This window comes from Petromyzon marinus, chromosome 2, assembly GCF_048934315.1.
Source record: "Petromyzon marinus isolate PM22_M1 ecotype Great Lakes invasive population chromosome 2, UKy_Petmar_22M1.pri1.0, whole genome shotgun sequence".
NCBI lineage: Eukaryota > Metazoa > Chordata > Hyperoartia > Petromyzontiformes > Petromyzontidae > Petromyzon > Petromyzon marinus.
Window position 1 is genome coordinate 9,378,144 of NC_133668.1, and position 26,442 is coordinate 9,404,585.

Sequence of the window (26,442 nt, forward strand, 5' to 3'; positions counted from 1 at the left end):
CATAAATTAAGTTGCAATTATTGTTAAACATAATTAAAATTGTTATATTTTAATGATAAGTTGCATGTATAACTAGGTTATTAATGTAGCTGGAAATTAGGGAATACTGCGGGCAATACATTCCTTAGTTGCAGAGCATTGTGAGAATTGCAATAATTGTATTGATAAAATGTTATTTTTTCATTTTTTCAGACTGCTTTGTACAACTGTGTCAATCGCAATGAGAGTAAGTGTTGCTAACCACATACAGTATCTGAGTCTTTCTCTTCACTTTTAAACGCAGCAGTCAATGCATGTACATCATCAACCATATTCTTATATTTTGTATGTGGAAGATTCCCATTCCCATCCTCCATGAATTACCTGTGGTGAGAATCTGGACAAGCTAGGGGAATGCTGTTAAATCGCGGTAAGCCTTATAACAAAGCTTAACTTAAGATGCGTATTGTTTCAAAATGGCTTAACTGACAGTGATTACTGATTATATTGCAATTATAGGAGTGTAGCATTATATTGAAAACTACTTGTAGTGTAATCAGTAATTAGCGAGGTACAGAAAATAACCCATCTTAACGACGGTAATTAGTTCCACGTAAGTGGTCGTTTATTGATTTGGCCATTAAGCGAGTGTAGGGAAAACATGTTAAAGGATTAATTCGTTCCGATAGCATAGAAATGTACCCTTTTCACCCAAAAAACGTTCTTTATAATATTTAAACAATGCATATTAATACTTAAATATACGAACAACATGATAAACACATTATTAAAAGAAACATGGGAAATCAATGCATTAATTAATATGTACTGGACCTACAACAGCCCGTCGTTAACAGGGGCATGGTCGGTAAGCGAATACATTGAGCTCGATTGAGGCACGACACTGCTATACACTACACATTGGGCTCTATGGAGGCCTGTCGTTAAGCGATTAGTTATTAAAAGGGGTGGTCGTTAGTTGTTAATAAACTGCGCTATGAACGTGACCTCAAGTTCAATTCCCGGCCATGGCTAACATCAGTGGTGAGTGATATTTGAACCGGTCCAACCCACACTCACCAGAATGAAGAAATATAGTTAAACAACCCCATTGGCCGATACGGTGTAAGGAACACCTCCATCCGGCATTGGATTGACAAAGGTCTGTACATTATTATGATTGAAAATGAATTGGTATCTGCTAAAACCTAAAGTAAAATTCACATAATTGAAAGTACTGTACACACATTTCAATAGACACAGTCAGGTAGCCCAACATGAGTAGTGTAAATAAAATGTATTGTATATGGATGCATTCCATCTTTGTGCACATTGAGACCACAAATGTTATTCCAGGAAAACCTGCGTTATGTAAAAAAAAACCATACACATACGGCATTAGAAAACAGCTGCAAGAAACATGAATGCCACTTGTAAAGCCTTATTCTGCACGAGACGTGAGTTGAACATCGATGAAAAAAAGAGCGTCAGAGCTCATCGTATTCCTCCAGTCCTGATTTATGATAAAAGAAACGCCTCGTGCCGCTTCCTCCGCGTGCAGTGGGCTCCTTGTGCTGCAGCCACGCGGGGCGCCACACCAACTGCCGGGAGTACTGCCAGGCCATCTTCCGCACAGACTCGGCGCCCACTCCCAACCAGATCCGCACGGTCGAGAACTACTGCAGTGTCGCGAGCCCCGCTGTCGTGCGCTGCTTCGACAACTACACACAGTCCTACCCCGCGCGCAACCCCCTCGACAGTGAGTGCGCCTGGCTTCCGTCCACCTGGAATGAATGAACGCCGGCAAAAGGGATTGAACAACTCGCACGTCCAGAATAATCAACTCATTCGGGTTTCATACGTCACGCTTACTGCCTCTGACATCCCTTAAAGATACTGGTGTGCCATCAACCGTGTCAAAACACAATTAGACCGATGCGCACATCTCTTTTATGAAATTAAACATTTAAGACGCAAGCCACAGTACGATTGTGGCCATGTCACCCAAACGATGGACCATATTGTGACCCGCTGCAGTCTGTGCTCCTTTAGAGGAGTAACAAAACTACACGAAGCCCTCTCGTCGCGTGGCTTAGCAAACCTCAACATTGCCATTTAGCTCCTGAGCATATTTCCACATGGAAAAATATAACGAACGAATGCATGATTGCCCGGTGTGATACAGCATTATCTTTGCAAGCGAAACACCGTGATGAAAAGCATCCCTTGGGTGCGTAACCAGCTCATTCAGCTCTGCCAGTGAGTTCCTGTTAAATATCCAACACATCGTGTTGTCGAATTGCTGCATTACGAACCCGGCAACACGAGTCCAATTCCCAGTCCCGGACAACACCGGTGATGATTATCTGAACCGGTCCTGGGTCTCCCCTAGGTCGACTGAACCTTAACTCAGTACCCGATGCTGTGCGTGTATATGAAACATCAGTGTTAAACTAATAAAACATCAGCACTGGTGGAAACAAAGGTGGGCGGGTTTGTTGCTGGCCACCCACCCCCTTGTGTGCTGGTGCCTGCCTTCATAGGTGCTCACTAACCACACTTGCACCCACAGTCTACGGCTCTACGGGGATCCTTGGTCTTTGCATTGGCTACCAGTCAAGTATCGAGTGAACGATAAGATCCTGCTACTGACCTACAAGGCACCCCATGGGTTAGCCCCGCAATATTTGCAGAAACTGATCCAAATTTACTCTCCAACCAGGTCTCAGAGATTTTAAGATCACCTTTTAATTATGCCGAGGTCAAGGCTCGTGTCTTGGAGTAATCACCCCTTTTGCCAATGCAGCTCCCAGGCTTTGGAACGCTTTTCATGTACCAATAAGATATTCAGAGTCGTTTAGAGCTATTTAGGTCTGTCTTGAAAACTCACTTCTTTAAAATTGGCCTTTACCCCCCCCCCCGCTCCCGCCTAGTTCTTTCCGTTTACCCTGCAGGTTCTGTTTATACCCCGCTTTCCATGCGCAGTGGTGCATCGGGCATCTACGGACGAAAGGCACCTCTTCACAATCGTAAATGGTCCGTAATTAAGGTTTTTTTTTTTCCCAAGACACCAGTGTGGTGTACTAGTAACGAATGGGCAAGTTCTGTTCATGTGACAAACCTTTCGAATTGGCTGTGTCGGGTGGTGACACATTTATATTTACGCGATCTAACCCCCCCACCCCCAAAAAAACTATTATGAATGATATTGGTCGCGAAAGCCTACGACGTGTTTAAACAAACGTCAACGACGAACGACCGCTGTTGACTGTGCGCGCGCATGAAGGCCTCCACTGCTGCGAGCGCGCAGCGGACTCGAAGTGCGAGGAGGCGTGCCGCCGCGTGCTCGTCACCATCGCGTCGGAGCAGGAGATGGTGGAGGGCCTCATCGAGGGCTGTGGCCGGCAGCCTCTGCCACAGGACCCGCTCTGGCAGTGCTTTCTGGAGGGCGCCGACACGGGGGGCGGCCGGCGGCGCGCGGGCGGCGGCGGCGGTGCGCAGGACGCGGCCTCCTCGCCCACGGGCCTGGATGGAGCCAAGCTGCAGTGCTGCTCGCGAGCGAATTCCCCGCACTGCAGGTGGTTGGCTCGCGTGAAGCCCACGAGGGCTGGCTTGCGTTTCTAAAAAGCGCTCGCCGAAGCGCCTCTGCAGTGACGCAAAGCGTCTCGCATCACCGCTTCTCATCTCAACCGTTCCCATGCCCCGCAGTGGGTTTGTTAAGGCGACCCTCCTCCCCCCACAACCACCTCGTGGCAGCTGTTCCCGTTTGGTGCAAGGTGATCGGCAGCAACGTTTGTCAATCCACTGCGTGAATGGGGCCTCTCCTTGCCATGCTGCTCACGTGGGTTTATACCAGGAGTCGGCAACTAAAATAACAAGAAGAGCCATTTAACAAAAAAAATCGAATTCAGTACAAAACTCAATATTTCAAGAGCCACAATGCATGTGAGTACATTCTTACATTACGTCACAAAGCAGTCCGTCAAGAGCCGCACACGGCCCCCGAGCTGCAGGTTGCCAACCCTTGGTCTAGACCATACTTTGTGTGTATGTTGAACTTCTTTCGCACCATACGTAGCCAACCGTGCCATGCTGGCCAGTGTTGGTGAGTGAAAGTGGGCATTTTACTTCCACTGCCCTCTACTGCCCACCATGCAGCCCCGCAGGCCGATGGGGACCGCTTTTTAAAGGTGGTTACCCATCTGAGAGATTCTCCAGGCTCACTCCAACTTAGCTTCCAATATCTGATGAGATCAGAAGGTATTTTGGTCGCATCAGAAAACCAACACTACCTTAAGACGTTGCTATTTGGAGTGCCAAATGTTGGAAAAGTGGGTTGCTTTGAGTTTCCAATGTTTTCCTTGTGATATACAATTTTCCCCCACAGTACGTAACGATGCATCAATTTATAAATTACAATATATTACGCATCAAGTGCGTGATAATCGATTTATTTTGTTTTATTCGTACTGTATATGTTGCACATGATAGGCCATTGCAGCCACCGGAAGTGCTACGAATCCCACAATGTTGTATATATGGAATTGATTCTTGAATTGAATTGCGGCCGCCGAATTGTGACACTCTAATAGGGAGGAGCACGAGTCGCTACGTGCATCGTTGCGATTATTCGACCCGTTTATACCAGTGCTGTTCACTAATTTATGAGAGGGGGGACACCTTCGCCGATAAAACATCATCAGTGTGAGTGCCACCACACCCGCCTGCCAAGTCGGGTGTTTTCACCATTCGTGTTTTGTCGAGGGGCTGCACGCCAGAGGCCGCACTTAAGGTCACCAGGGTGTCGCCAGTGGCCCGCGGGCCTTGCAATGAGGAAAAACTGCGTTATACCACGGTAAAGTAAACCTGATGAAGAGAATATCGCAGTTACTGTTATTGCTGTTCTACATTGGGACAATAGGTGGCACCATTTCCCCACAGCAAAGGGAAGAAGACAAAGCCAGCCAGCAGAGTGGTCTGGCACAGTTCGTATTGTTTGCTCTTTGTGTTTGGTTTTCCTTTTTTAGTCAGCACACTGAACATGACCAATGTTTGTTTTTCTGTGCAGTGCTGCGTTGATGTATGACCTGGCTGGTTCGTGCTGTGGCAGAGCACCAACAAGCTAGGGATTCAATCAGCACATCATCCTTTGGAGGTCAATAAATTAGTACCTTGGCCTCAAATCCAAGGGAGGTCAATTAGGGCCGAGGGAGCCTCAAAGGGCACCTCATCTGGCACTTTGCTCAGACCGTCCAAAAACCTTTCAGTGGCTCTGCTTAAATCGTTATGGAAATGCTTGCTATTTCCAGCGATAGTCCTTACAAAGTAGTGGAAATTGCAAAATCCTGGAAGAAGGAACAATTTTATTCATGGTACACACACTGTTGACTTTACACAAAGACTTTGTTGAAAACATTGACTCTTTGTGACATTGTTTATGACATCAACCACCAATTCCAATGTGTTTTTTGGGTTGTGAGCCTTTTAAAGGTGTTTCCAGAATGTGCAGGGAATTGTTGGACATCGTGCCGAACAACACACGGTACAACCTGAAAAGACATGGGAGCTACAGATCACAACCGCAAAAACCTACGTGGTAGCATATAGCACAAAAGCAGAAGACCACGTGGCTGATAGAATGCGTGAAAAAATATATTTGTATTTTCTACGTGGAGAGAAAAATATGGTAATGAGCAGTAGTATAAGACAGTCTAGTTCTCTCCTCTGATACCGGAAAAATTAAGGCCTTGATATTTGAGCCTATCGCCCATTCTCCCTTGCTTACTGGCATATTTGTGTGTCGCCTGCCTCCCCCCCCGTCTCTCTTGCTGTGGTTCAGGGATCTATGCGTTGGACTCTTCAGCATGAGCTGGGGCAGTGCCCAGAGCTGGCAGGAGTTTGAGCGGGAGTGCGAGTACCGACTCCAGGAGCCATCCATGATGGGCTGCCTTGCAGACGTGCGAGAGCCATGCCAGCTGGGCTGTCGGGACCTCAACTACTGCACCAACTTTAACAACAGGTGTGTGTGTGTGCTTAAAGCAAACCCCGAGACAGCCCAATGGTTAGTTGTTTTTGTGTGTGGGGTCTATATCTAGGAATATGACCACTACAGGCAGTGGCAGTTCATGATTTCTGTTTGTGGGGGCTACAAGCTTCATCTCGGGTTTTTACAGTCTCAGGTGGCATGCACAGGTGGATTTAGCAATGGCTTCGTATGTGCTTGCTTTGCTAAATAAGCACATGCAGTCCATGCAGCTTCCCAGAGGCCCAGTACTGGTGCATTCATTGCTGGTGCATAATTATAATCCACTTTGAAGTTGATTGTAGCTTCCCAAAATTGGACCCATTTTTTATTAAAATTGATATATGTCATACGTACAGTATAAATGGATACACCACAGTTAGTCGATTGGTAGATCGGTGTGTGGTGGGGCGATGCATTGGGATTCATTTTGACCTCTTCCAAGACAGCTGGTCAGCGTGGAAGAGTAGGCCAAAATACATTCTACAGGAGCTTTCTCGAGCTCCATCTAAAGGAGGCCCTTCCACCAGTAGCGACTAGAGCGAGCAATTGCAGGGCTGCACCTTTACCCTTTGCCACCTGTCATATATCCAGTTTCAGCACATTACATGCAACATTTTGCACGTGCATCATATCCGAGCGCTATCCAGGTTCAATCGTGCTTAGGTTGCAAAGTTTGTAGTGCACGTCTCTTTCGGTGTGTTGTATCCTTCGGCTACAGCTCTCTCTTTCGTTGACTACCGGCCATAATTCCTTCTCGAGTCCTGCCCAAACGTTTCTTAACAATCAACGTCATGTCTCGTTCTCCGATCAATTTGTTCAACTCTGCCTCTCAGTGTAGTATCAAGCATTTACCACTCCATGCATATTTTGTACGCTTTCGATCCAATTTGTCATTGTCTAATTTTCTGACCTCATAACAACTCGCTGTGCTTGTTGGTCGCCCACCTAACAAACATCCTGACATGATCCAGCAGTAAAGCATTCACCGCTTGTTGTAGAGGTTAATGGTTTGGATGCAGCGGCCACCCTGGTTATTATTGCAGATGTATTAACCATAACAAATAAATACCGTCTGCTTCAAAATCCCCATGATATCATAAGGCCATTGTGACCTGGCATCATGGTCCAAATTTGTAAACTTTGAAAACGTACCTGCAAATTACTCTATTGGGATTGTGTAATTGTATGCAATTATCGCCCCCTACTGTGGAAGACTTGGCGGGACCCTCCTGAAAAAAGTCAAGAGCCTCAGTGAGGCTTTCCCAGCTGAAATAATCCCTTGCTGATCTTTAAAGATTTGAAAAGGTCAGGTGTCTTCTAAGTGACTTGATCAAAGGCCAATCGACAACAATCTGAAAAAATGACAACTAGTTGACTCACTGGCTTACAGATAAAAGCCATGCTATGCAATACATTATTCTCACGAAGAAGGCGTGCGACCCTGGCAGGCCGACGGAGCTGTTCCGTGGATGCAACGCGCAGGCTGACCAGGGTGCACTCAATGACATCCGCCTGTGGGAGCGTGGCACCATCCAGATGCCCTTCCTCATCATTCCCGTCAAGGACATTCGTCGCTGCCAGCCCGAAACGTGGAAGGCCATTGCATGCGTGCTGCAGGTCAAGCCGTGCCTCGGTAGCTCTCCTGTTGCCATCATATGCAGGTGGGGAACTCTAGTGGCGGCACAGGAAGCACCGCCACGCACCCCTTCCCAAATAAACAATGTGATGAGCTGTCTGGTTCATTTATATATGTGTGTAATGCGGTGTGAGTGGACTAGTGGCCACGGGAGGTAATGACAGGGGAGTCAGACTATATTGCTAATGCACTAGTGGCCATGGGAGGTAATGACAGGGGTATCAGTTGTATGTGTGAAGGGACTGATGGCTACGGGAATGTTTGAGAAGGGAGCGTGGTCAGGTAACGGAAGAAAACAGTAGAGTCTGCCGGTGGAGCGAGTGTCCAGAGTCAGCGAGAAGGTTCGGGAAGGGGGGCGTGGCCTCGTGTTGGTATATAAGGGAGATGCGCGGGAGACTCAGGGTCGTTGCAGTGGGGTCTCCGCCTGATGTCAAGTGAACGTGTCTTCAATAAAGTGCCATCTCAAGAGAAGTTTGTCAAGTCGTTCATGAGACATGTGTCGAATTGTGCATGTAATAAATTATTATGCAATGTCAAGTTTATGGAAATATTTAGTTTTTGCTAATATCGTAAACGGGACACTGCAAATGAAACAGAACAAATTATAAACAATACCAAAGAGACAGCGAGTTAAAAAATAATAATGTTAGGATATAATCATAACCCCAAATTTTTATAATTTATCGAATCTCTGGGGGGAGTGAATGATTACACACTGAACATTAAACTGTTATTAGAAACTAACCTTTTGCCCGTCCAAGGACGGGTGTATTTCAGTAAATCTGAAACTTGCAAGTGAAAAGCAGATCGCGACGTGATATTCATTGTATCAATTTGTGTCCATTTTTAAGGCCGCGGTGACACAGACCTATTTCATTTAAAGGTGATAATTCCTTGTACGTCATGACGTCCTTTTTACTTCTACAGTGTATGTCTCAATAGCGTTATTGAGATCGCGTGACGTGAGGGTTCTGCCTTTGTAGTGATGGTTGTAAGTTGACGCTGAGGAGGGGGAAGAGGCGCCTCGCCCCCCATGTGGAGTGACGTCAGCCGCTAATTATTATTAATGGCGGCTGGGGTGTCCATTTGGAAGACGTCATCTCTTCATGATTATTAATGAGGGGGGCTGTTTGATGTGTAGTGACGTCACCGGCTCATTAATGAGGGGGGGTGCTACATGTAGAGTGATGTCACCCGCTCATGATTATTAATGAGGGGGGGGTCTATGTATAGGACGTCACCTGTCCATGATTATTTAGGAGGGGGGCTGGCCGACGTGGAGTGACATCACGTGCGGGACACACAGACATTCTTGGCTCATTTTGGTAGTAAATTCCAAACAATTCTGTCATTAAAGATGCCACGTAAATATGATGATGCAATTTCAGAAAAAGAATCATGAGTGCAGCTTTGGTCATTGTACTGTCATTGATGTTTATGCTGGTAGCTGATGTGGTCATTATGTGTATGTATGTTGAACTTCTTTTGCACCGTACATAGTCAACCGTGCTAATCGGAGGTGCGAATTGTGTATGATCATCGACAGGTCTGACTGTGTGGACATCTTGGAGCAGTGTGGGGACATGGACCGCTTTCCTGCCGGACACTCAGCTGACACAATCTGCGACATCCTATCGCCCACAGATGAGCCGGAACAATGTATCCCTCTCTCACGCTACCTTAGTAAGTATCACATGCATGCATCTTGTCACGAGTGGCTTACATACTTTGTACTGGGCAGCGATTACACCACCAAGCTTAAGATACACTGGTCAGAGTAGGCAGTGACGTAGCGTGTGTTGGCATAGGCTCAGGTGCAAGGAATAAATCTGGCCCTTCTGTCCAATTTCCCCTGACATGCTGTGTCACTGGGAATAGGTACCAGTGGCCTACTTTTATGAAAGATATGTAAATGTACCATTTTGTTAGTCTGCTGCTGGATGAGGGTCCCCAATTGGATGCGGATCATTTGGGATATTTCACCATACTGCCAATATTTCTGTATGCTGATTCGTACAGTTTGGTGAAGGTTCTGGAGCATATATGTGGGAGCATAGAGTAGTACAACAGTGCATTTTGCTGTACTATGTAACCCCGCAGTCTATAAAACGTGCTGTGAATGTATGTTCAACTTCTTTCGTACCGTACATAACCAACAACACATACAATCACATGCAACACAGCACTGCAGATGTGCTGTGCCGCTTGTGATTGTATGCGTGTGTTCATTGTGACGCGAACAGCTCATTCACAGTGTAATGACTGGTCCATTCTATCATGCAGCGATCAATGCACCGAGTATGCCTGTCTTTCTCACTGTGATTCTATCTGTAATGCCCTTTTCAATTTCATAGCGTTCAGAATTAGGTTCATATTGGTAGTTATATAAAACAAATCTCTCATAAGAAATTTTCCAAACAAACATGGTAGAGATCTTTCTCTCAGCAGGAGGTCTTTGAGAAGAGGATTTATGAAATAGGCCATGAGAGGTGGAGGACGCCATCTTGTCAGGAGCGAGATAGGCATCTTTATGTAGTCTGGGGTGCGTTGCTCCCATTCTCAACCCAAATTTGAGACGGACGCCATCCAGGCATCCACTCTACACCCGTCCTTGTGGAAGAGGTACGTGGATGACACGTTTATCATCTGGCCACATGGCCGACCAGCTCTGGATCAATTCTTCAACCACATCAATTCCATACACCCAGCAATTAAATTCACCATGGAGGTAGAAAAGGATGGCATGCTACCTTTCTTGGATGTCTTAATCAAAAGAGACCAGATGGCTCAATGAGCCACTCTGTCTACAGGAAAGTAACCCATACTGATGCCTACCTAAAACCTGATTCCAACCACCATCCATCCCAGAAGAATTCCCTCATCAAATACTACACCAGAGAGCTCAATGTATCTCCGACCATGAAAACTGTTGGAAAAATTGGGTCTTGAAAAATTAATAAAATAATAAAAAATAAAATAAAAATTGAACAATGTGTAATTTCCCGAAATTATGCGAATTTATGTAATTATGCAAATTATGAATTTATGCTAATTAGAAAGGTGTACTGTTTTAAGTTATGCGAGTGAATGTAATTATGCTAATTTCTGTAATTTTGATAATTAGGCTTGGATTCGTTGTCTCAGGTTGTATTATCAATCAGGATAATACAATGAAGGTGTAATTGTATGAAGTTATGCAAGTGTATGTAATTGTACTAATTAGGCTCGGATTCGTTATCTAGGGTTGTATTATCAATCGGGATAATACACTGAATTGTATGAAGTTATGCAAGTGTGGTGTAAGTATGCTGATTAAGCTCGACTTCGTTGTCTAGGGTTGTCTTATCAATCAGGATAATACAATGATTCTCACTTTAACTTTTACTGATTATGTTTTAGTGTTTTTATGTCAGGCCTCAAAATTCAGATCTCACCGCAGGATACAGTTCTTATAATTAAGATTATTATGCATGAACTTAGGAAGGCACCACTCAGACTCTTCTGTGTTAAGCAACTATAATATCTAAAAAAAACCATAACACTCTAATATACGAACTCTTATGCTAGGAATGTCAACACATTACTCCTGGAGATGTTCTCCTCATTGATCCGTACATTTAATCCTCAATGATACGTTTGTTAAACTGGGTAACAGGACAATTGGCTTATTCTTCAGAGTAAGGTGATCATATACGGCGATAGGAAAGAGTCCTTATGATCACGGCGATAGGAAAGACTTTTTCAAAATGAATGAGACAATATTCATAAGAACAGTAATAAAGAAACATGTCCCGAAAGCAAAAGTAGACCTCAATGAATTCATTGGTAAGATTACGCAATTAACGAAATGTCTTGTCTAGCAAATGCTTATCAATTGGCTAAGGCTTCTATAAATTCGCGGGCAAGATTCTGTGTTCAAAAGAAATATTTTAACACAATAGTCTCCCTGTGAGTGTGTAGATTCGTAACATAGATGTTTCTAAATGTTTAGTTTCATCAATTAATTCATTAGTACAATTAGGCTATTAACAACAAGAATGACTAAAATACTTCTAACGACCGTATCTACGTAACTCAATGGGCAGCAATGCTTTTAATGATCAGCTAATAGTTGACGCACCACCTTAGGATGGCCACCCTTTTCGAAAAACACAAAGATAACTTTGTGTGTGTGTGTACGTCCGTGTGTGTGTGTGTACGTCCGTGTGTGTGTGTATCAGTCGATGTATGTGTGAGTCGATGTGTGTGTGCGTGAGTTGATGTCTGTGTGTCAGTCGATGTGTGTGTGTGTTAGTCAATGTGTGTGCATGGTGTGTGTTTGTGCACAACTAATATTTAACAAATAGGTTTCTAAATTTTTAAAATAATAATGTGTGTCTAAGTCCATGTGTGCATGTGAGACCATGAGTGTGTGTGTGAGTCGATATGTGTGAGTCGATATGTGTGTGTGTTAGTCAATGTGTGTGCAGTGGTCTGTGTGTGTAGACAACTAATATTTTAAAATTTATTTAGTACATTTTAAAATATTTCTGTGCTTGTCTAAGTCCATGTGTGCGTGTCTGCATCGATTTGTGTGATTCGATGTGTCTGTGTGTATGAGTCGATGTTAGTGTGTGTGAGTCGATGTGTGTGGCAGAGTCGATATGTGTGTGCGTGAGTCGATATGTGTGTGTGTCAGTCGATGTGGGTGTGTACGTCGATATGTGTATGTAACTCTATGTGTGTGTATCTAAAGTCGATGTCTGTGTGTGTGAGTCAATATATGTGTGTGTGTAGGGCGTTGTGTGTGTGAGTCTATGTATTTTTGTGTGTGAGTAGATGTTTGTGTGTGTAAGTCGATGTGTGTGCGTGGGTCCATGTGTGTGTAAGTCCATGTGTGTATGTCTTAGTCTATATGTGTGTGTGTAAGTCCATATGTGTGTGTAGGTCGGTGTGTGTGTGAGTCTATGTATGTGTGTGTGAGTCGATGTGTGTGTGTGAGTCGATGTGTGTGTGTGTGAGTTGCTGTATGTGTGTAACTCCATGTGTGTCTATCTAAAGTAGATGTCTGTGTGTGTGAGTCCATATGTGTGTGTGTGTAGGGCGTTGTGTGTGAGTCTATGTATTTGTGTGTGTGAGTAGTGTGTAAGTCGATGTGTGTGCATGGGTCCATGTGTGTGTAAGTCCATGTATGTGTGTCTTAGTCTATATGTGTGTGTGTAAGTCCATATGTGTGTGTAGGTCGGTGTGTGTGTGAGTCGCTGTATGTGTGTACATCGATATGTGTGTGTAACTCCATTAGTGTGTATCTAAAGTCAATGTCTGTGTGTGTGTGAGTCCACATGTGTGTGTGTGTAAGGCGATGTGTTTGTGTGTGTGGGTCAATGTCTGTAAGTGTTTGTAAGTCGATGTGTGTCTGTATTTTTCGCCCGGGCAACGCTGGGTACTTCCCGCTAATTATATATAATATACACACAACCGTCTGTCGGTGGCACTATCTAGCTAGTACAGTTGGCAGGCTGTCTAGCTCACGGTGCACAGTTATGGTGAAGATGGTGACGAACAGCAGCGCGGCGAGGGGATCCACTTTCAGCAACAGCCCCGAGCTCTCTCTCAGGGCTCTCTCTTATGCTCCGGGCGTGGCCTTGCTCTGCCTTGGCCACACCCCCCTTCTGGAACCTCCTACTAGCAGGTTCCCGGGGCTTCCAGATGGACCCCTTCCTGAGCTTTTCCCTTAGTTGTCTTTCCCCCCGTATTTTCTTTCGCCTGCTGACGTGTGTACTGCCATACACTGTCAGTACCACTTTCTGTCAGCAGCCAGCGCTATTAATCTACATATAGATAGGTGGATGTTAATAAAACATTCAACTAGTATTCCAAAACCTCCTGACTATTTGCTGTATTCTCATGTAACAATATATCATATCACCAAAGTTAATGTTTAATGGCAGGATGCTTAAGAATGTTCATATGCACGGTTGGCATTGGAACGTTTCATTTTTCCAGGCACCAGGGTTTGTTTAATTCAGAGTGAAACGGCAAGGGACATTCTTGTCCCTTTGCCCTGTATTTCCCTCGGGTGGGCAGCGAGTTTGGGGTTTTGCCATGGGTCCTCCCTTGCTCTCTCAGAAATTTCCTGGGTCACTCCTTGCATTAAGTTTTACCTACTTATCCCAGACCATATGGTGTAATAGTAATTGTTAATAAAAATATACAAAATAGTCATATTAAAAATTTTGACCTGAGCTACATCATCATATACGTTATCATCAAGTTAACATTTAATACCATGATGTTTGAAAATATTTCTATGAGGTAGTGGTCAATCTGAATTTTCCAAGCCAAAACACATTTTTTTAATCTCGCAAATGCAATACATAATTTGCATGGTGGCATCACAACAGTGTCCCAGATGTGTGTGTTGCGATTAAGCTTGTCTCAAGTGAGCCCGGTGTGCGTGTGTGTGGTTTTGCACGCGTGTGCGCTTTTTTGTGCTGTGGTCACGCAGCCCCAGGATCCATCAACAACGGTGGTGGCGGCAGTGGCGGTGGGGGCAAAGGTTGGGGGCCGGGGGCGTCTGGCAATGGTGGGGTCTTGTCTGGAGTCAGCTCTGAGGAGGTGGTCCACCCGTGCAACCCCAACCCGTGTCCCACGAGTCACCTGTGTGAGGTGAACCGCAAGGGCTGCACGCCGGGTCAGGACTGTCTGCCCTACCTGTGCGTACCAGGTGAGAGGCTGTGGACACAGTGGCTGATGAGGCCTGTAAGTGGTTGATTCAGTTTTAATCTACGTAAAATTATGATTAAGTAAATGGTTTACTTGCAGGCATTTGTGGTCAAGTGGGCACCTGAGTCATGAGCCCTTGATGAGTAAAGAACAGCAAATAATTCAATTATTGTGCATGTACATTTTCAATGCTTATTTTCACAAATGTGTAATGACTCCAGGAGACACTGCTGTTGTGATGATTCTTTATTGAAGACACGTTCACTTGACAGGCAAAGACCCCGACTCCAACACCAGCCTCGAGCCTCTCCTCTCGACCCCGTTTATCCCCAGCGTGGCCATCCCTTGACCCTTGGCCACGTCCCGTCTCTCTAACCCTCTCAATTGCTCTCAGTCCCTGATCTCCACCTGCCCCCTTCTATCACTTGGCCACAACCCCTATTCGCGATCCTTCTCGTAGACTCCAGATCGTTCATCTGTCTGTCCCTTAACCTGTCATTACCCTCTATGGCCCCTAGTCTCTCCCCATGCTAATTCCCCTGTCATTACCCCCCGTAACTACTATGTCAATTAACCTGTCATTACTCATTGTGGCCCCGAGTCTTTTCCTTTGCTAATGCCCCTGTTATTACCCCCTGTGACCGCTAGTCCCCTGTACTGTCTTTACACATGGTTAAACTACCACCTGATTAATTTGCCGAAAGAACGGAGATTTACCTGTAAAAAAATATAATAATATGACTAAATGATTATTTATCAGAATGCAAAAAATAAATCTAAATTTTCATCGGCATTGCATATAAATAATGAGTGGTAATTTTTGATACTGTCATCGAATGCCATTTGTACACCATGTTGGGGCCCATTGATATAGACCATAGGGTCCTGAGCTCCTTGTCAGAAGGTGATCTCCACTCACCTCCTATTTAAACATTTCATCACGTCTAACCCCCTCCCTCAACCCCCTCTACCTGTGCATAGGCTGCAAGCTAGGAGAGGCATCTGACTTCCTTGTGCGGAAGGACAGCATGGTGCGGGTGCCGGTGGCCTCGGGCGAGGTGGGTTGCTACCGCCTGTGCTCGTGCGGGACGAGCGGGCGACTCGAGGACTGCGCCGAGACGCCCTGCCTCGACACTCGCTCCTGCATCGTCGGGGGACAGCGCAAGAGTACGCAGGACCCCCAAAACGAACTCTGCCATCACGGAGACACTGCCTTGGTCATCACGATCATCATTATCAACAATGATCAATCCACTGCTAGATGAAGGCTTCCCCTAGCACTTTCTTGATGTCACAGTGGTAAATACAGCAGCCTGGGTTTGATTTCCCACTATGCACTTCAGTGGCAAGTGGTTTCTGAAGCTGTCCAAGGTCTCCCTTTGTCTAAATTTATAGCCCTTTTTTATCATTCAACTGCCTCCCTGTGCTATTGGGTTGTGAGGGTTATTTTAACATACTTTACCATGTCTGGTTAGTTTGTATTGGTGATGGTGTGTAGTGTAGATGTTAGAGCATAGAAGTACAGAATAACAATACATTTTGATGTACTGCCCACTGCTGCCCCACATCATTTTAGACCTGTTATGCAAAATGGTCATCCATCCAAATACGAGATTAAATATTGCTTAGCATCTGAGATCTGATTAAATGTGGTGCTCTCCAGGTTATTTGGTCAAAATACTGATGAAACATCAGATTTTGGGAGGTATAGTTGGCTGGGCGGGGTGTTGTGGGGGGGCCATACATCTTCTGTGCTGTGCTGATCTTAAGAGGGGCTCGCTAACAAACACTCGTCCCTTTGGTCGATAAGGATAAATTGGCGACCTTTGTGTGTGTAATGTGCGAGACCTTGACTTTTGCCTGCGTACGCGCGTCCCCACAGGCCACGGCACACACTTCCGAGTGGACTGCAACATCTGCTCCTGCTTCTCTGGCGAGCTGAGCTGTTCCGTGCGCCAGTGCCTAAGTGGAGAGAGCAGTGAGGAGGATCGCCGGCGCTTCACAGGTTCCAGTAATAACAATAACTACTACATTCGGTTAGTAACGCTATTCTCATGAAGAAGGAGCTATGTTTGACAAACGGATGTAATCACCGGTAGGGGGCGATGCTGCAGTTCAGTTTTTTTACAATTAGGCCTGTGCTTTTCACCTACAAAAGATTGTTGGGTGTACACACATATGCACACGCACAAGTAAAATACGAGATCGATCATCCCACCGCCCCACCCCAGGCCTGCCGTGTAACTGCGCCGACCAGTTTGTGCCCGTGTGCGCCATCAATGGACGCACGTACCCCAACGCGTGCATTGCCCGCTGCACCGGCCTTCAGGACAGTGAGATTGAGTATGGCACGTGTGCTACCCGCGACCCCTGCAGCCCGAGCCCCTGCCCGTCCGGCCAGCGGTGAGAACTTTGTTGTTTATTTATCTATCTATCTCTGGTAGTTGCTAAGCACAAGGGTCCAAAGGCCCAATATCGCCATGCGGCCACCGCCAACAAACTCGGAGACGATAAGACTTGGAGGCACTTTTTTATTAACAAGCACCATTGGGGTTAACACTCTTAATAATTAGTCCGTCTATTGTCGGCAACGCTACTCAGCCAGGACAGTTGGCAGGCTGCCTGACTAGCGGCGCCCCGAGATGGTGAAGATGGAGATGACGACGAGAAGAACGGTGACGAAGGCTTCAGCAGCACGATGGGGATCCCACTCCAACAACAGCCCCCAGGTCCCCTACAGGGGCCCCTCTTATACTGTCAGCGTGGCCTCGCTCCACCCCGGCCACGCCCCCTTTCTGGAACCTACCAGCGGGTTCCTGGTGTGCCCCTTCTCTGACCTTTCCCCTAGATCCCCCTCTCGTATCTATCCTGGCCTGCTGACGTCAGGGCTGCCGTACGCCGCAGATCCCATTTCCTGCCAGCAGCCAGTGCTATGCCACTACACGTTTATTGAATTGAACACGGCTATAAGATTTGGACTAGAGATGATTGGAGGGAATTTTCCAAGGTTGAGCAGTGTGAGGAATACGCAGAGGGGTGGTTTCACCAGAAGTTTTGTGGCTGAACACAGTATGGTGGACTGAGTCGACCAGGTTCTACCAATCCTGGTGTCAATTGTTGCACCGCGGCGCTTGGTGCTTTTCTTTATCAGTCCCCTTTCGATTCTCCGGTATGACGTTTGCGCTGTAGGTGCGTGCCCACACGCAGGGTGTGCCTGAGCTCACTAGAGCAGTTCAGCTGCGAGCAGTTTGAGTGTCTCTCCCGGCAACCGGCCTGTGAGGGGCAACCCCAGGAGCCTGCCTGCGACACCACCAACACGGAGCACCCGTCCCTGTGTGCCCTCTACGTACGAGGGCGTTCCCTGGCCTACACCGGACCATGCCAAGTGAGTGTCCATCGCTGGCAGGTTTGAATCCTCAGCGTTTTTACACAAAACATACACAAGACCTGACGTTCCCAGGTTGCTTGTGTCAGGAATTACACGCATTTTTCTCGGAGTGAATGATACTTTTTCACCCAGTCTACTTTTTAACGGTTGTGAGCTGATGTGATGGTAGTTTGTTAAACGTGGTTTCTGCGCAATGGCACTCAAAATGTTATTGGAATCGGATTAGTAAAATAAAATTGGTGAAAAAAATGGTAACTAAACTCAGTGATTGTTCACATTCCTGACCAGATTAGTGTATGTTTCACATCATGGCTGTAGAGTTGTCACACATACAATTTTTTGGTCTCATACCTCTGTAATGTTCAGCTTAGATATTGTGTGAACATTTCAAGGTAGTTCCAGTGCAGTTTAAGATGTTCTCCCTGCAAGTATGAGAAGATTCATTACTTGCAATCCATTGACTAGCATGCATTTTCTTAAAGTGTATTCCCACTCTGCACTTCCTAAACCCAGCTGGTAGGCTCATAAAGGAAGCATACTGTGGCATATAATCGATGGATAAAGCTTGAATCAGATACATAGTTCACGAAAATGCAGTGTAAATGATAAATGGAATAACAGCACACGAGTTTAAAAGCACATGCCATGTGGTACCTAAGAGGAACATGTATGTCCTTCTTCATACTTTAAACATGCTGAGTAACATACAAAGAAATGGGTGGCTCACAATACACATATTGAGTATTTTTTATTTACTTACAATTTTTGGTAAACAATAATGCTTATGAGAATAGGGTGACCTGTTCACCCCGAGCTCTCATTACTCTGATAGAGCTGCTCAACCCGAGCTCTCATTACTCTGATAGTGCTTGTCTTTGTGCTGTATGCCTTTTGGCATCCTCTGGTCTAACACCATTGAGACTACCTTCTTTGGTTCTTTCGGTAAAGTCACATAGAATGAGAATAAAATAATAAATTGATAAAATAAAATAACACAATTAAATTATCACGACGTTTTGGCCACAACACAAGCGGCCTTCATCAGGTGAAGGGACGAGACTGTCTGGAGGACAGCGCTGGAGCGAACACAGCCAAGCTCAGACCGCGACCTTTAAGCTGTGTGAGAAGAAACAGAGCGCCTTGACAAAGGAATTAGCATAGAATTTAGCATTGAAATAGCTGAGTGATTAGCTTGTGACTGGTCACAGAAATGGCTATGTTAAAGTCAAAGCCTACACATCCACAGAGGCACCTAGTACAAATCAAACAGGAGAATTTAGCATTGAAATAACTGAGGGATTAGCTTGTGACTGGTCATAGAAGTAGTTATGTTAAAGTCAAAGCCTACACATCCACAGAGGCACCTAGTACAAATCAAACAGGAGAATTTAGCATTGAAATAGCTGAGTGATTAGCTTGTGACTGGTCACAGAAATGGCTATGTTAAAGTCAAAGCCTACACATCCACAGAGGCACCTAGTACAAATAAAACAGGATAATTTAGCATTGAAATAACTGAGGGATTAGCTTGTGACTGGTCATAGAAATAGTTATGTTAAAGTCAAAGCCTACACATCTACAGAGGCACCTAGTACAAATCAAACAGGATAATTTAGCATTGAAATAGCTGAGTGATTAGCTTGTGACTGGTCACAGAAATGGCTATGTTAAAGTCAAAGCCTACACATCCACAGAGGCACCTAGTATAAATCAAACAGGAGAATTTAGCATTGAAATAACTGAGGGATTAGCTTGTGACTTTTCATAGAAATAGCTATGTTAAAGTCAAAGCCTACACATCTACAGAGGCACCTAGTACATGGACGCCAAAGGGGCTGCAACAACTCGATAATCATATAGTAAACCGATGTGAAAAAAACCTAAGTCTAAATTACATCAATATAATAATGTACTCAATATATTCTTCAATAAGCTGAGCTATTAACGGTAACTGGGTATACACTACACTATATAATGAATGCTATATAGTAAACCAATAAAAAACTAAAATATAAGTTACCTCAATGTTATCAATAAACTCTATATATTCTCCAATCAGCTAAGCTACCAACAATTAGTCGTTATATATCACAATGCTATATGGCGAAAAAATGGGTGGATTCTTACCCTCAAGTTTAGCACCACGGATAGCTACGAGCCCCGTTCAGACGGACGAGTTCATCCATGGTCGGAACGGAGGAGGGGGAGAGAGACAGCTGCGAGGCGCTGTTTTCTCCATGTTGTAAACCATACCATTAACCGTGGTGTGAGAGGTATTAAGAGTCAATGCCAGCGAAAGAGCTGCGGTCTGAAGGTCATCGTAAAATACAATTAATTAAGAACCGAAATGGTTTAAAACATCTTTCCAATGGTTACTAAGCCAGAATCCATCTTCTCGGTTGAAATTGTCTCTGTGCTTGTATATGTGAATGGCCTCATGAACGAATCTCTCATGGTAGCCGGTTGGTTTGCAAAGAACCTCCGTCTTGGAGAAGTCAATGTCATGTGAGCCCACTGAATTATAACAGTGATCTGCCACGGCAGAGGAGTTCGTTCTACCGTGTTTCAAGTCTGCTTTATGTTCGTGGATGCGGTCCGAGATATGTCGTTTGGTTTCTCCAATGTAGCTACTACCACAGAGGCACTTTAGTTTGTAAACGCCCGGGTACTGTATGTCTGGAACAGCATCTTTTACAGATGGAACCCGATCACGGATTTTATGTACTGTGTTGAATCGGACCTGGATCTTGTGTTTATTCAGGATTTTGGAGATCTTTTTAGTAACCCCTGCAATGTAGGGTAAGGTGATGGTTTTGAGTGGCTCCACAAGAGGATCCTTCTTCATGACTGGAGTGATGACTTTGCGGATTGTGTAGTCGGAGTAACCATTAGCCCTGAGAGCCTTGTGTACGTGCTTGAGTTCACTGGTAATGTGTTCCTGGTCGGAAATGCATTGGGCTCTATGGTATAGAGTCTTGATGAGGGAGTTCTTCTGGGATGGATGGTAGTGGGAATCCGGTTTCAAGTAAACATCTGTATGGGTAGCTTTCCTGTAGACAGAGTGGCTCATTGAACCATCATGTCTCTTTTTAATTAAGACATCCAAAAAGGGTAGTTTGCCATCTTTTTCGACCTCCATGGTAAATCTGATGGCTGGGTGTATGGAATTGATGTGGTCGCGGAATTGGTCTAGAGCAGGCTGGCCATGTGGCCAGATGACAAAAGTGTCATCCACGTACCTCTTCCATAAGGTCGGGCGTAGAGTGGCAGTCTGGATGGCGTCAGTTTCAAATTTTTCCATGAATACGTTGGCTACAACCGGGAGATAGGGGGGAGCCCATTGGGGTGCCCTCAGTTTGTTTGTAGAAAGTTCCATTCCAGGTGAAGTATGTGTTGGTTAAGCAATGTCTCACCAGGGGGGGTACATCAGTATGCAGTACTTGATGAACCAGGTCTTCAATGATAGCGATGGTGTCAGGTACCGGGACTTTGGTGAACAAGGACACCACATCAAAACTGACAAGCAGGTCGTCTGGGGACAGGGAAATGCCTTTGATTGTCGATACCAGGTGAGTAGAATTTAGTACCGCAGAGGTGTTTTTTCCAGTGAAAGGTCGCAGTATATCAGCAAGAAAACGTGCCAGTTTATAGGTGGGGGAGTTGATAGTAGAGACGATGGGACGAAGGGGTGTATCTTCTTTGTGTATCTTTGGAAGGCCATATAATCTTGGTGGTCTGGCAGCAGAGGGTTTCAACGAGAACTGTTTGGTCTGATCAATTAATGCTGTTGAATCAGATATTATTTTGTTCGTTTTGGTAACCAGGCTGTTGGTGGGATCTCTTTTTATTTTTGTATAGCTGCCATCATTGAGTAGTTCTTGAATTTTGTTGTCATATTCTGTTTTGTCCATGATGACAGTGGCATTGCCCTTGTCGGCTGAGAGGACGACAATATCATCTCTCTTTTTTAATTGAGATAATTCAAAGCGTTCATCTTTGCTGATGTTGCTAGGTGGCAACTTAGCGTTTTTGAGGGTTGCAGCGATTTCAGATCTTGCTACGTCTGCAGAGATGTGACTCAAGCCCTTCAGTGCAATGTCGACATGGGCAATGATATCATTAACCGGTATGTGTCTCGGTGTGACAGCAAAGTTTAGACCTTTATCTAAAACGGATTTCAGACCATCAGAAATGGAACTGTTACTGCGATTAATTACGACTTTGTTGACGTCTATCTTTTCGGTGTGTGGATCCGATTTTTTGTTGGAGAGGTGATTGAATTTGGAAATCAAATTGTCCCTACATTTGGTCGACATAGCTAATCCCTCAGTTATTTCAATGCTAAATTTTCCCGTTTGATTTGTACTAGGTGCCTCTGTGGATGGCTTTGACTTTAACATAGCCATTTCTGTGACCAGTCACAAGCTAACCACTCAGCTATTTCAATGCTAAATTCTCCTGTTTGATTTGTACTAGGTGCCTCTGTGGATGTGTAGGCTTTGATTTTAACATAGCCATTTCTGTGACCAGTCACAAGCTAATCACTCAGCTATTTCAATGCTAAATTCTATGCTAATTCCTTTGTCAAGGCGCTCTGTTCTTCTCACACAGCTTAAAGGTCGCGGTCTGAGCTTGGCTGTGTTCGCTCCAGCGCTGTCCTCCAGACAGTCTCGTCCCTTCACCTGATGAAGGCCGCTTGTGTTGTGACCGAAACGTCGTGAGAATTTAATTGTGTTATTTTATTTTATCAATTTATTATTTTATTCTCATTCTACGTGACTTTACCGAAAGAACCAAAGAAGATGAATCATTGCAGTCACGAAAGCTTTAAACCATTGAGACTAGGCTCAAAATAAAGCTGTCTCTGGTATGAACTAGTCAGTTTCGAAGACAATGCAGTTATTATCAGAGTATGTTTTTTTGTTTGCATTCTGACCACAAGTATTGTGGTTAATGCAGACATGATTCCTTGTAAAATGTTTCAGTTTGGTGTTTTAACATCTTAACACTTGATTTGTTGCCAGAAACAAAGGGGAAAACCTATTCTCATATTTTGGTACTGGCAAAGGAGGTCCCATGAAATAGTGCTTATTTTAAAGGTGTGTGCGTCAGGGATCAAAACCATTCACAACGATAACCATAAATACATGAAATCCCTTGGCCTGTTTTAATATTCGGAAGTGCTTCAAACCACCACATATAATGAGTAAAATATATATAATGCAAAAGTTTATACTTTGGTGTGTTTCATAATTACTGAAGGAAAACCCACTTTGACTCAATGATGGCAGCTGTTAAATGATTCAAGAGATGTCTAATTAAACAAAAAGAAGCCGTTGGAAATGCACACAGCAAAGCAGCTGTGCTGGGGTTGAGGCGTCTAGCCTGCAGGCAGAACACTTTTTTTTGTTGGGGTAGCAATAAAGACCACGTGTGCGCCCCCACACTGCCGCCCAGGCTTGTTTCCAGATGTCACACTCAATGCACAGAGCAACAGCAGCACTCACATGAGTATACACGGGGGAAGGCATTAGGTAATGGTTATTGTTGCTGTTAGAGATGTACTCTTAAAAACATGGCGTTGCCGTGGTAGTAAGGACACTTGCTTGTGCTTGCAATACAGAAGCTGCTGGTTCATTTCCACCTCTTTCTGGTGTGACTGTTGAATCAATCTAGTTGAATCAAGTGTCTCAAATCCCAGCCCCCACCTAAGTCTACCCAGCAGTTAAGTGTGGTGGTGGGGTAAAGTGTGGGTACGCCCACCTGTTTTACAACATGTCTGGTCAATGTGGAAGAGTAGATCGAATACCACTCTAGAGTTCACTCTCGTGCAGGCCCTTCTGCCAACAGTGGCCTTAGCAAGCAAATTAAGTTCGGGGAAATACAGACCAACAATGAATTTTGCTGCGCTGTCCTTTATTGCCCACAACGCCCCCTCCAATGTGTTTTTCTGTTAACATGGTGGTTGCGCTTCTAAGCGTTATACAGGCTCAAAACCTGCTTAGCTTCCGAGGTCTGATGGGATCGGGAGCATGTTTATCATGTTAGTACATTTGATATTAAAACTGACATTGAAAAAAATAGTTATCCATGTGCTTTTGTTACGTGCGGCGAACAATGGTGTTTGGTTTTCCAGTTCTACTTCCACCAGTGTTTGTTTGGCACACATACGTCTTTGAACAGTGGGACAGGCATGGGGAGCAGCAATATCAACATTTCGATAATAATCCAGAAGGTGTGTAAGCATCTTGAATTGTATTTTAGCTCGGTGTCCTTTTTACCTGAATTCTAATAGGTGACACAAGCCGCTGAGGGTAACAGCCAATGATGGTTCAAGACGTGGAGTATATATATATGCTATGAAAATGAAATCCAGTACATTATACTTGGAAACCTATACATATAAATACGTTGCTGACAGTCCAAAATGAGTGAACTCAAAAGCATCTTTCAACAATACATTTTTTATTACATTATTTTCCTACAATTATGTTTCCCAACCATAAATGGATTTATAAACACCCATGTTATGTTTTTGTATATCCTCCCCTTGAAGTGCAATAATCTTTGTCCATCCGTTTACCAAGTCTTTAATTCCTGTCAGGTGTGAGTATTTGTCTTGTTCCTCAAACCCCATGTTCATAGCATGCACCACGTCATTGCAAACAGACCTGATTTGTATTTACAGCCACGTACCTGGTGGGAGAAGTTTCAGGATTTTATTGGCTCTGGTCCAAGAGCGCACTGGCTAATTCGTGAGTGATGGTCAACATTCTGGACACCCATCTTGTAGACAACTTACTATTGGTCAATATTAATATTATTTTGGTGTTTCGGTAAAGCCACGCAGATAGAAAAAAATAATAAAAATATCACGACGTTTCGATCGCAACGCAAGCAGGTGCATAATTGTATATTTTTTTTATATCTCCGTGGCTTTACCGAAAGACCCAAAGAATATGAATTCCTGCAGTCACGAAAGCTTTAAGTCAAGATTTGGTAAATATTAATTTTTGGCACCACATGATCATCTAACAATATTGAGATCTTCCATGACAAGGTAATCATGAGCATTGTTGTGGAGAATATAAATAACCAATATTCTCAGCAGCACTGATTCAGGACAAGCAATGTCGGAACTGGTTTTTATTATAAAGTGTCTCATCAGCATGTCGGAACTGGTTTTAACAAAGTGTCTCCTCAGCATACGCAGGCTTGCTTAAATCAATGTGGGTGAACTTCCAGATGTTATATGCAAAGACCCCCTCTTTAAGATATGGGTCTTAGTTCGAAGTAAACTATATAATACACAACACAAAATAATCATTGTTGTGATTATTTGATTATTAAAAAAAAGCCTGACTGCTGATGAGACAGTCACAATTGATCTAAAACGTGCTTGTAGCGAATCAATGCTGCTGAAATTATTGCACTCCCAGAAGGCAGTGGTGCCGATTGCTTCATGTAAAACATACTTTTATTTTACGTGAAGACACTGATATATGATGTGCAGTAATGTGAAGAAGTACCTTGAAGGACCATTTCCCAAAACGTCACCTATGTTATAATATATTTGTATTTTAAGTCAGTGTTGTTGCAGAGTGTGTTGATTTTTTTGATATGTGAAGGAGACAGACATTGTTCTACTTATCTATCTTCCATTACATGATCATGAAGTCGATTGACATTTTCCTCCATTTTAAACGTCATAAAGACCACACATGATATTCACAAGAGTCCAACTGTGTTTTAACTCTGTGCGGCACTTATTAATTGCCAAAGATATTGTGGCATATTTCATTACAGTACTGCATTTGTTTTTACCCGTTTGATTTTAATATGGTGTCGTGTCCTTTTAAATACGTATATTACATAACTGTGCCAGGGTCAGTTTACCCCAGTTTATATCGAGCACTTTTATTTATTTATTTTAATTAAGTTTTCCCCTTTTGGTTGTGTGAATTAATACTGCTTGGCACATTTTAACATGTGCTCAGGTCACCTGCCATGTCATATATTAAATATATACTGAACAACACTATCTCTAAATACAGTGCATTGCATTATTTTTTTAATTCCAAATTGCTTGTGGAGTTAGGGGAGACATAAAATATATACTACATGCTAACAAACATATTCGCTGGAGGTGTATATTAGAGTAAGTGCTTAAACATGAGAAACAGAATACAGGTCCGTTCTGTTTTGTCTGGTTGAGTAATTATGTGAGTATGAGGACAATGAGATATCATGGTTGCTTGGGAAGGCCATCATCCAACAGTGGATTGATAATGCCCTTTTATCGAATTAACAAAACATGGTTATTGATGATTCCTGCACTAAAAGCAATTCATTGTAGAATCTAAGTAGAAAATTGTGGTCGTGAGCACAATTAAGAATGCGCAATTTATGATTGTATTTTAAAACATTTGTTTCATTTAACCAAAGTGCACGTACGATCAATGCGGCTGCTTACAATTTGAGCAACAGGAGACTGCACATTAGCAGACAAGAACACCACTGGCACCTAATTCACTTTTATCCCCTCCGTGTTCCTGACAGGCTTAGCTGCCTAGAGACAGAGATAGCAGAGGCACACAAAGCTGTAAGAGAAAAGTGACTTGATACCAATGCCTGGCATGGCAACGGGTTTGAATTAACCACCTGCTCTTTGACTAATGCCAGCTTGATCAAATAATCCTGGGGATCAAA

The 26,442-nt window shown here is 44.1% G+C and overlaps 1 protein-coding gene across 3 annotated transcripts in view; it reads left to right on the forward strand.

Annotated features, from left to right (window-relative positions):
* RECK (reversion inducing cysteine rich protein with kazal motifs) overlaps positions 1 to 26,442 on the forward strand; it is a 121,560-nt gene that overhangs the window by 83,205 nt on the left and 11,913 nt on the right. For 2 of the 3 annotated variants that reach the window (XM_032964382.2, XM_076069481.1), the window contains 11 exons: positions 193 to 226; positions 1,541 to 1,738; positions 3,266 to 3,557; positions 5,819 to 5,998; positions 7,453 to 7,665; positions 9,187 to 9,323; positions 14,128 to 14,346; positions 15,327 to 15,512; positions 16,228 to 16,356; positions 16,577 to 16,748; positions 17,535 to 17,730. In XM_032964382.2, coding sequence (XP_032820273.1) covers positions 193 to 226; positions 1,541 to 1,738; positions 3,266 to 3,557; positions 5,819 to 5,998; positions 7,453 to 7,665; positions 9,187 to 9,323; positions 14,128 to 14,346; positions 15,327 to 15,512; positions 16,228 to 16,356; positions 16,577 to 16,748; positions 17,535 to 17,730 — 1,956 coding nt within the window. The remainder of the gene's footprint in view (positions 1 to 192; positions 227 to 1,540; positions 1,739 to 3,265; positions 3,558 to 5,818; positions 5,999 to 7,452; positions 7,666 to 9,186; positions 9,324 to 14,127; positions 14,347 to 15,326; positions 15,513 to 16,227; positions 16,357 to 16,576; positions 16,749 to 17,534; positions 17,731 to 26,442) is intronic. The other variant, XM_032964391.2, reaches the window with a different exon arrangement.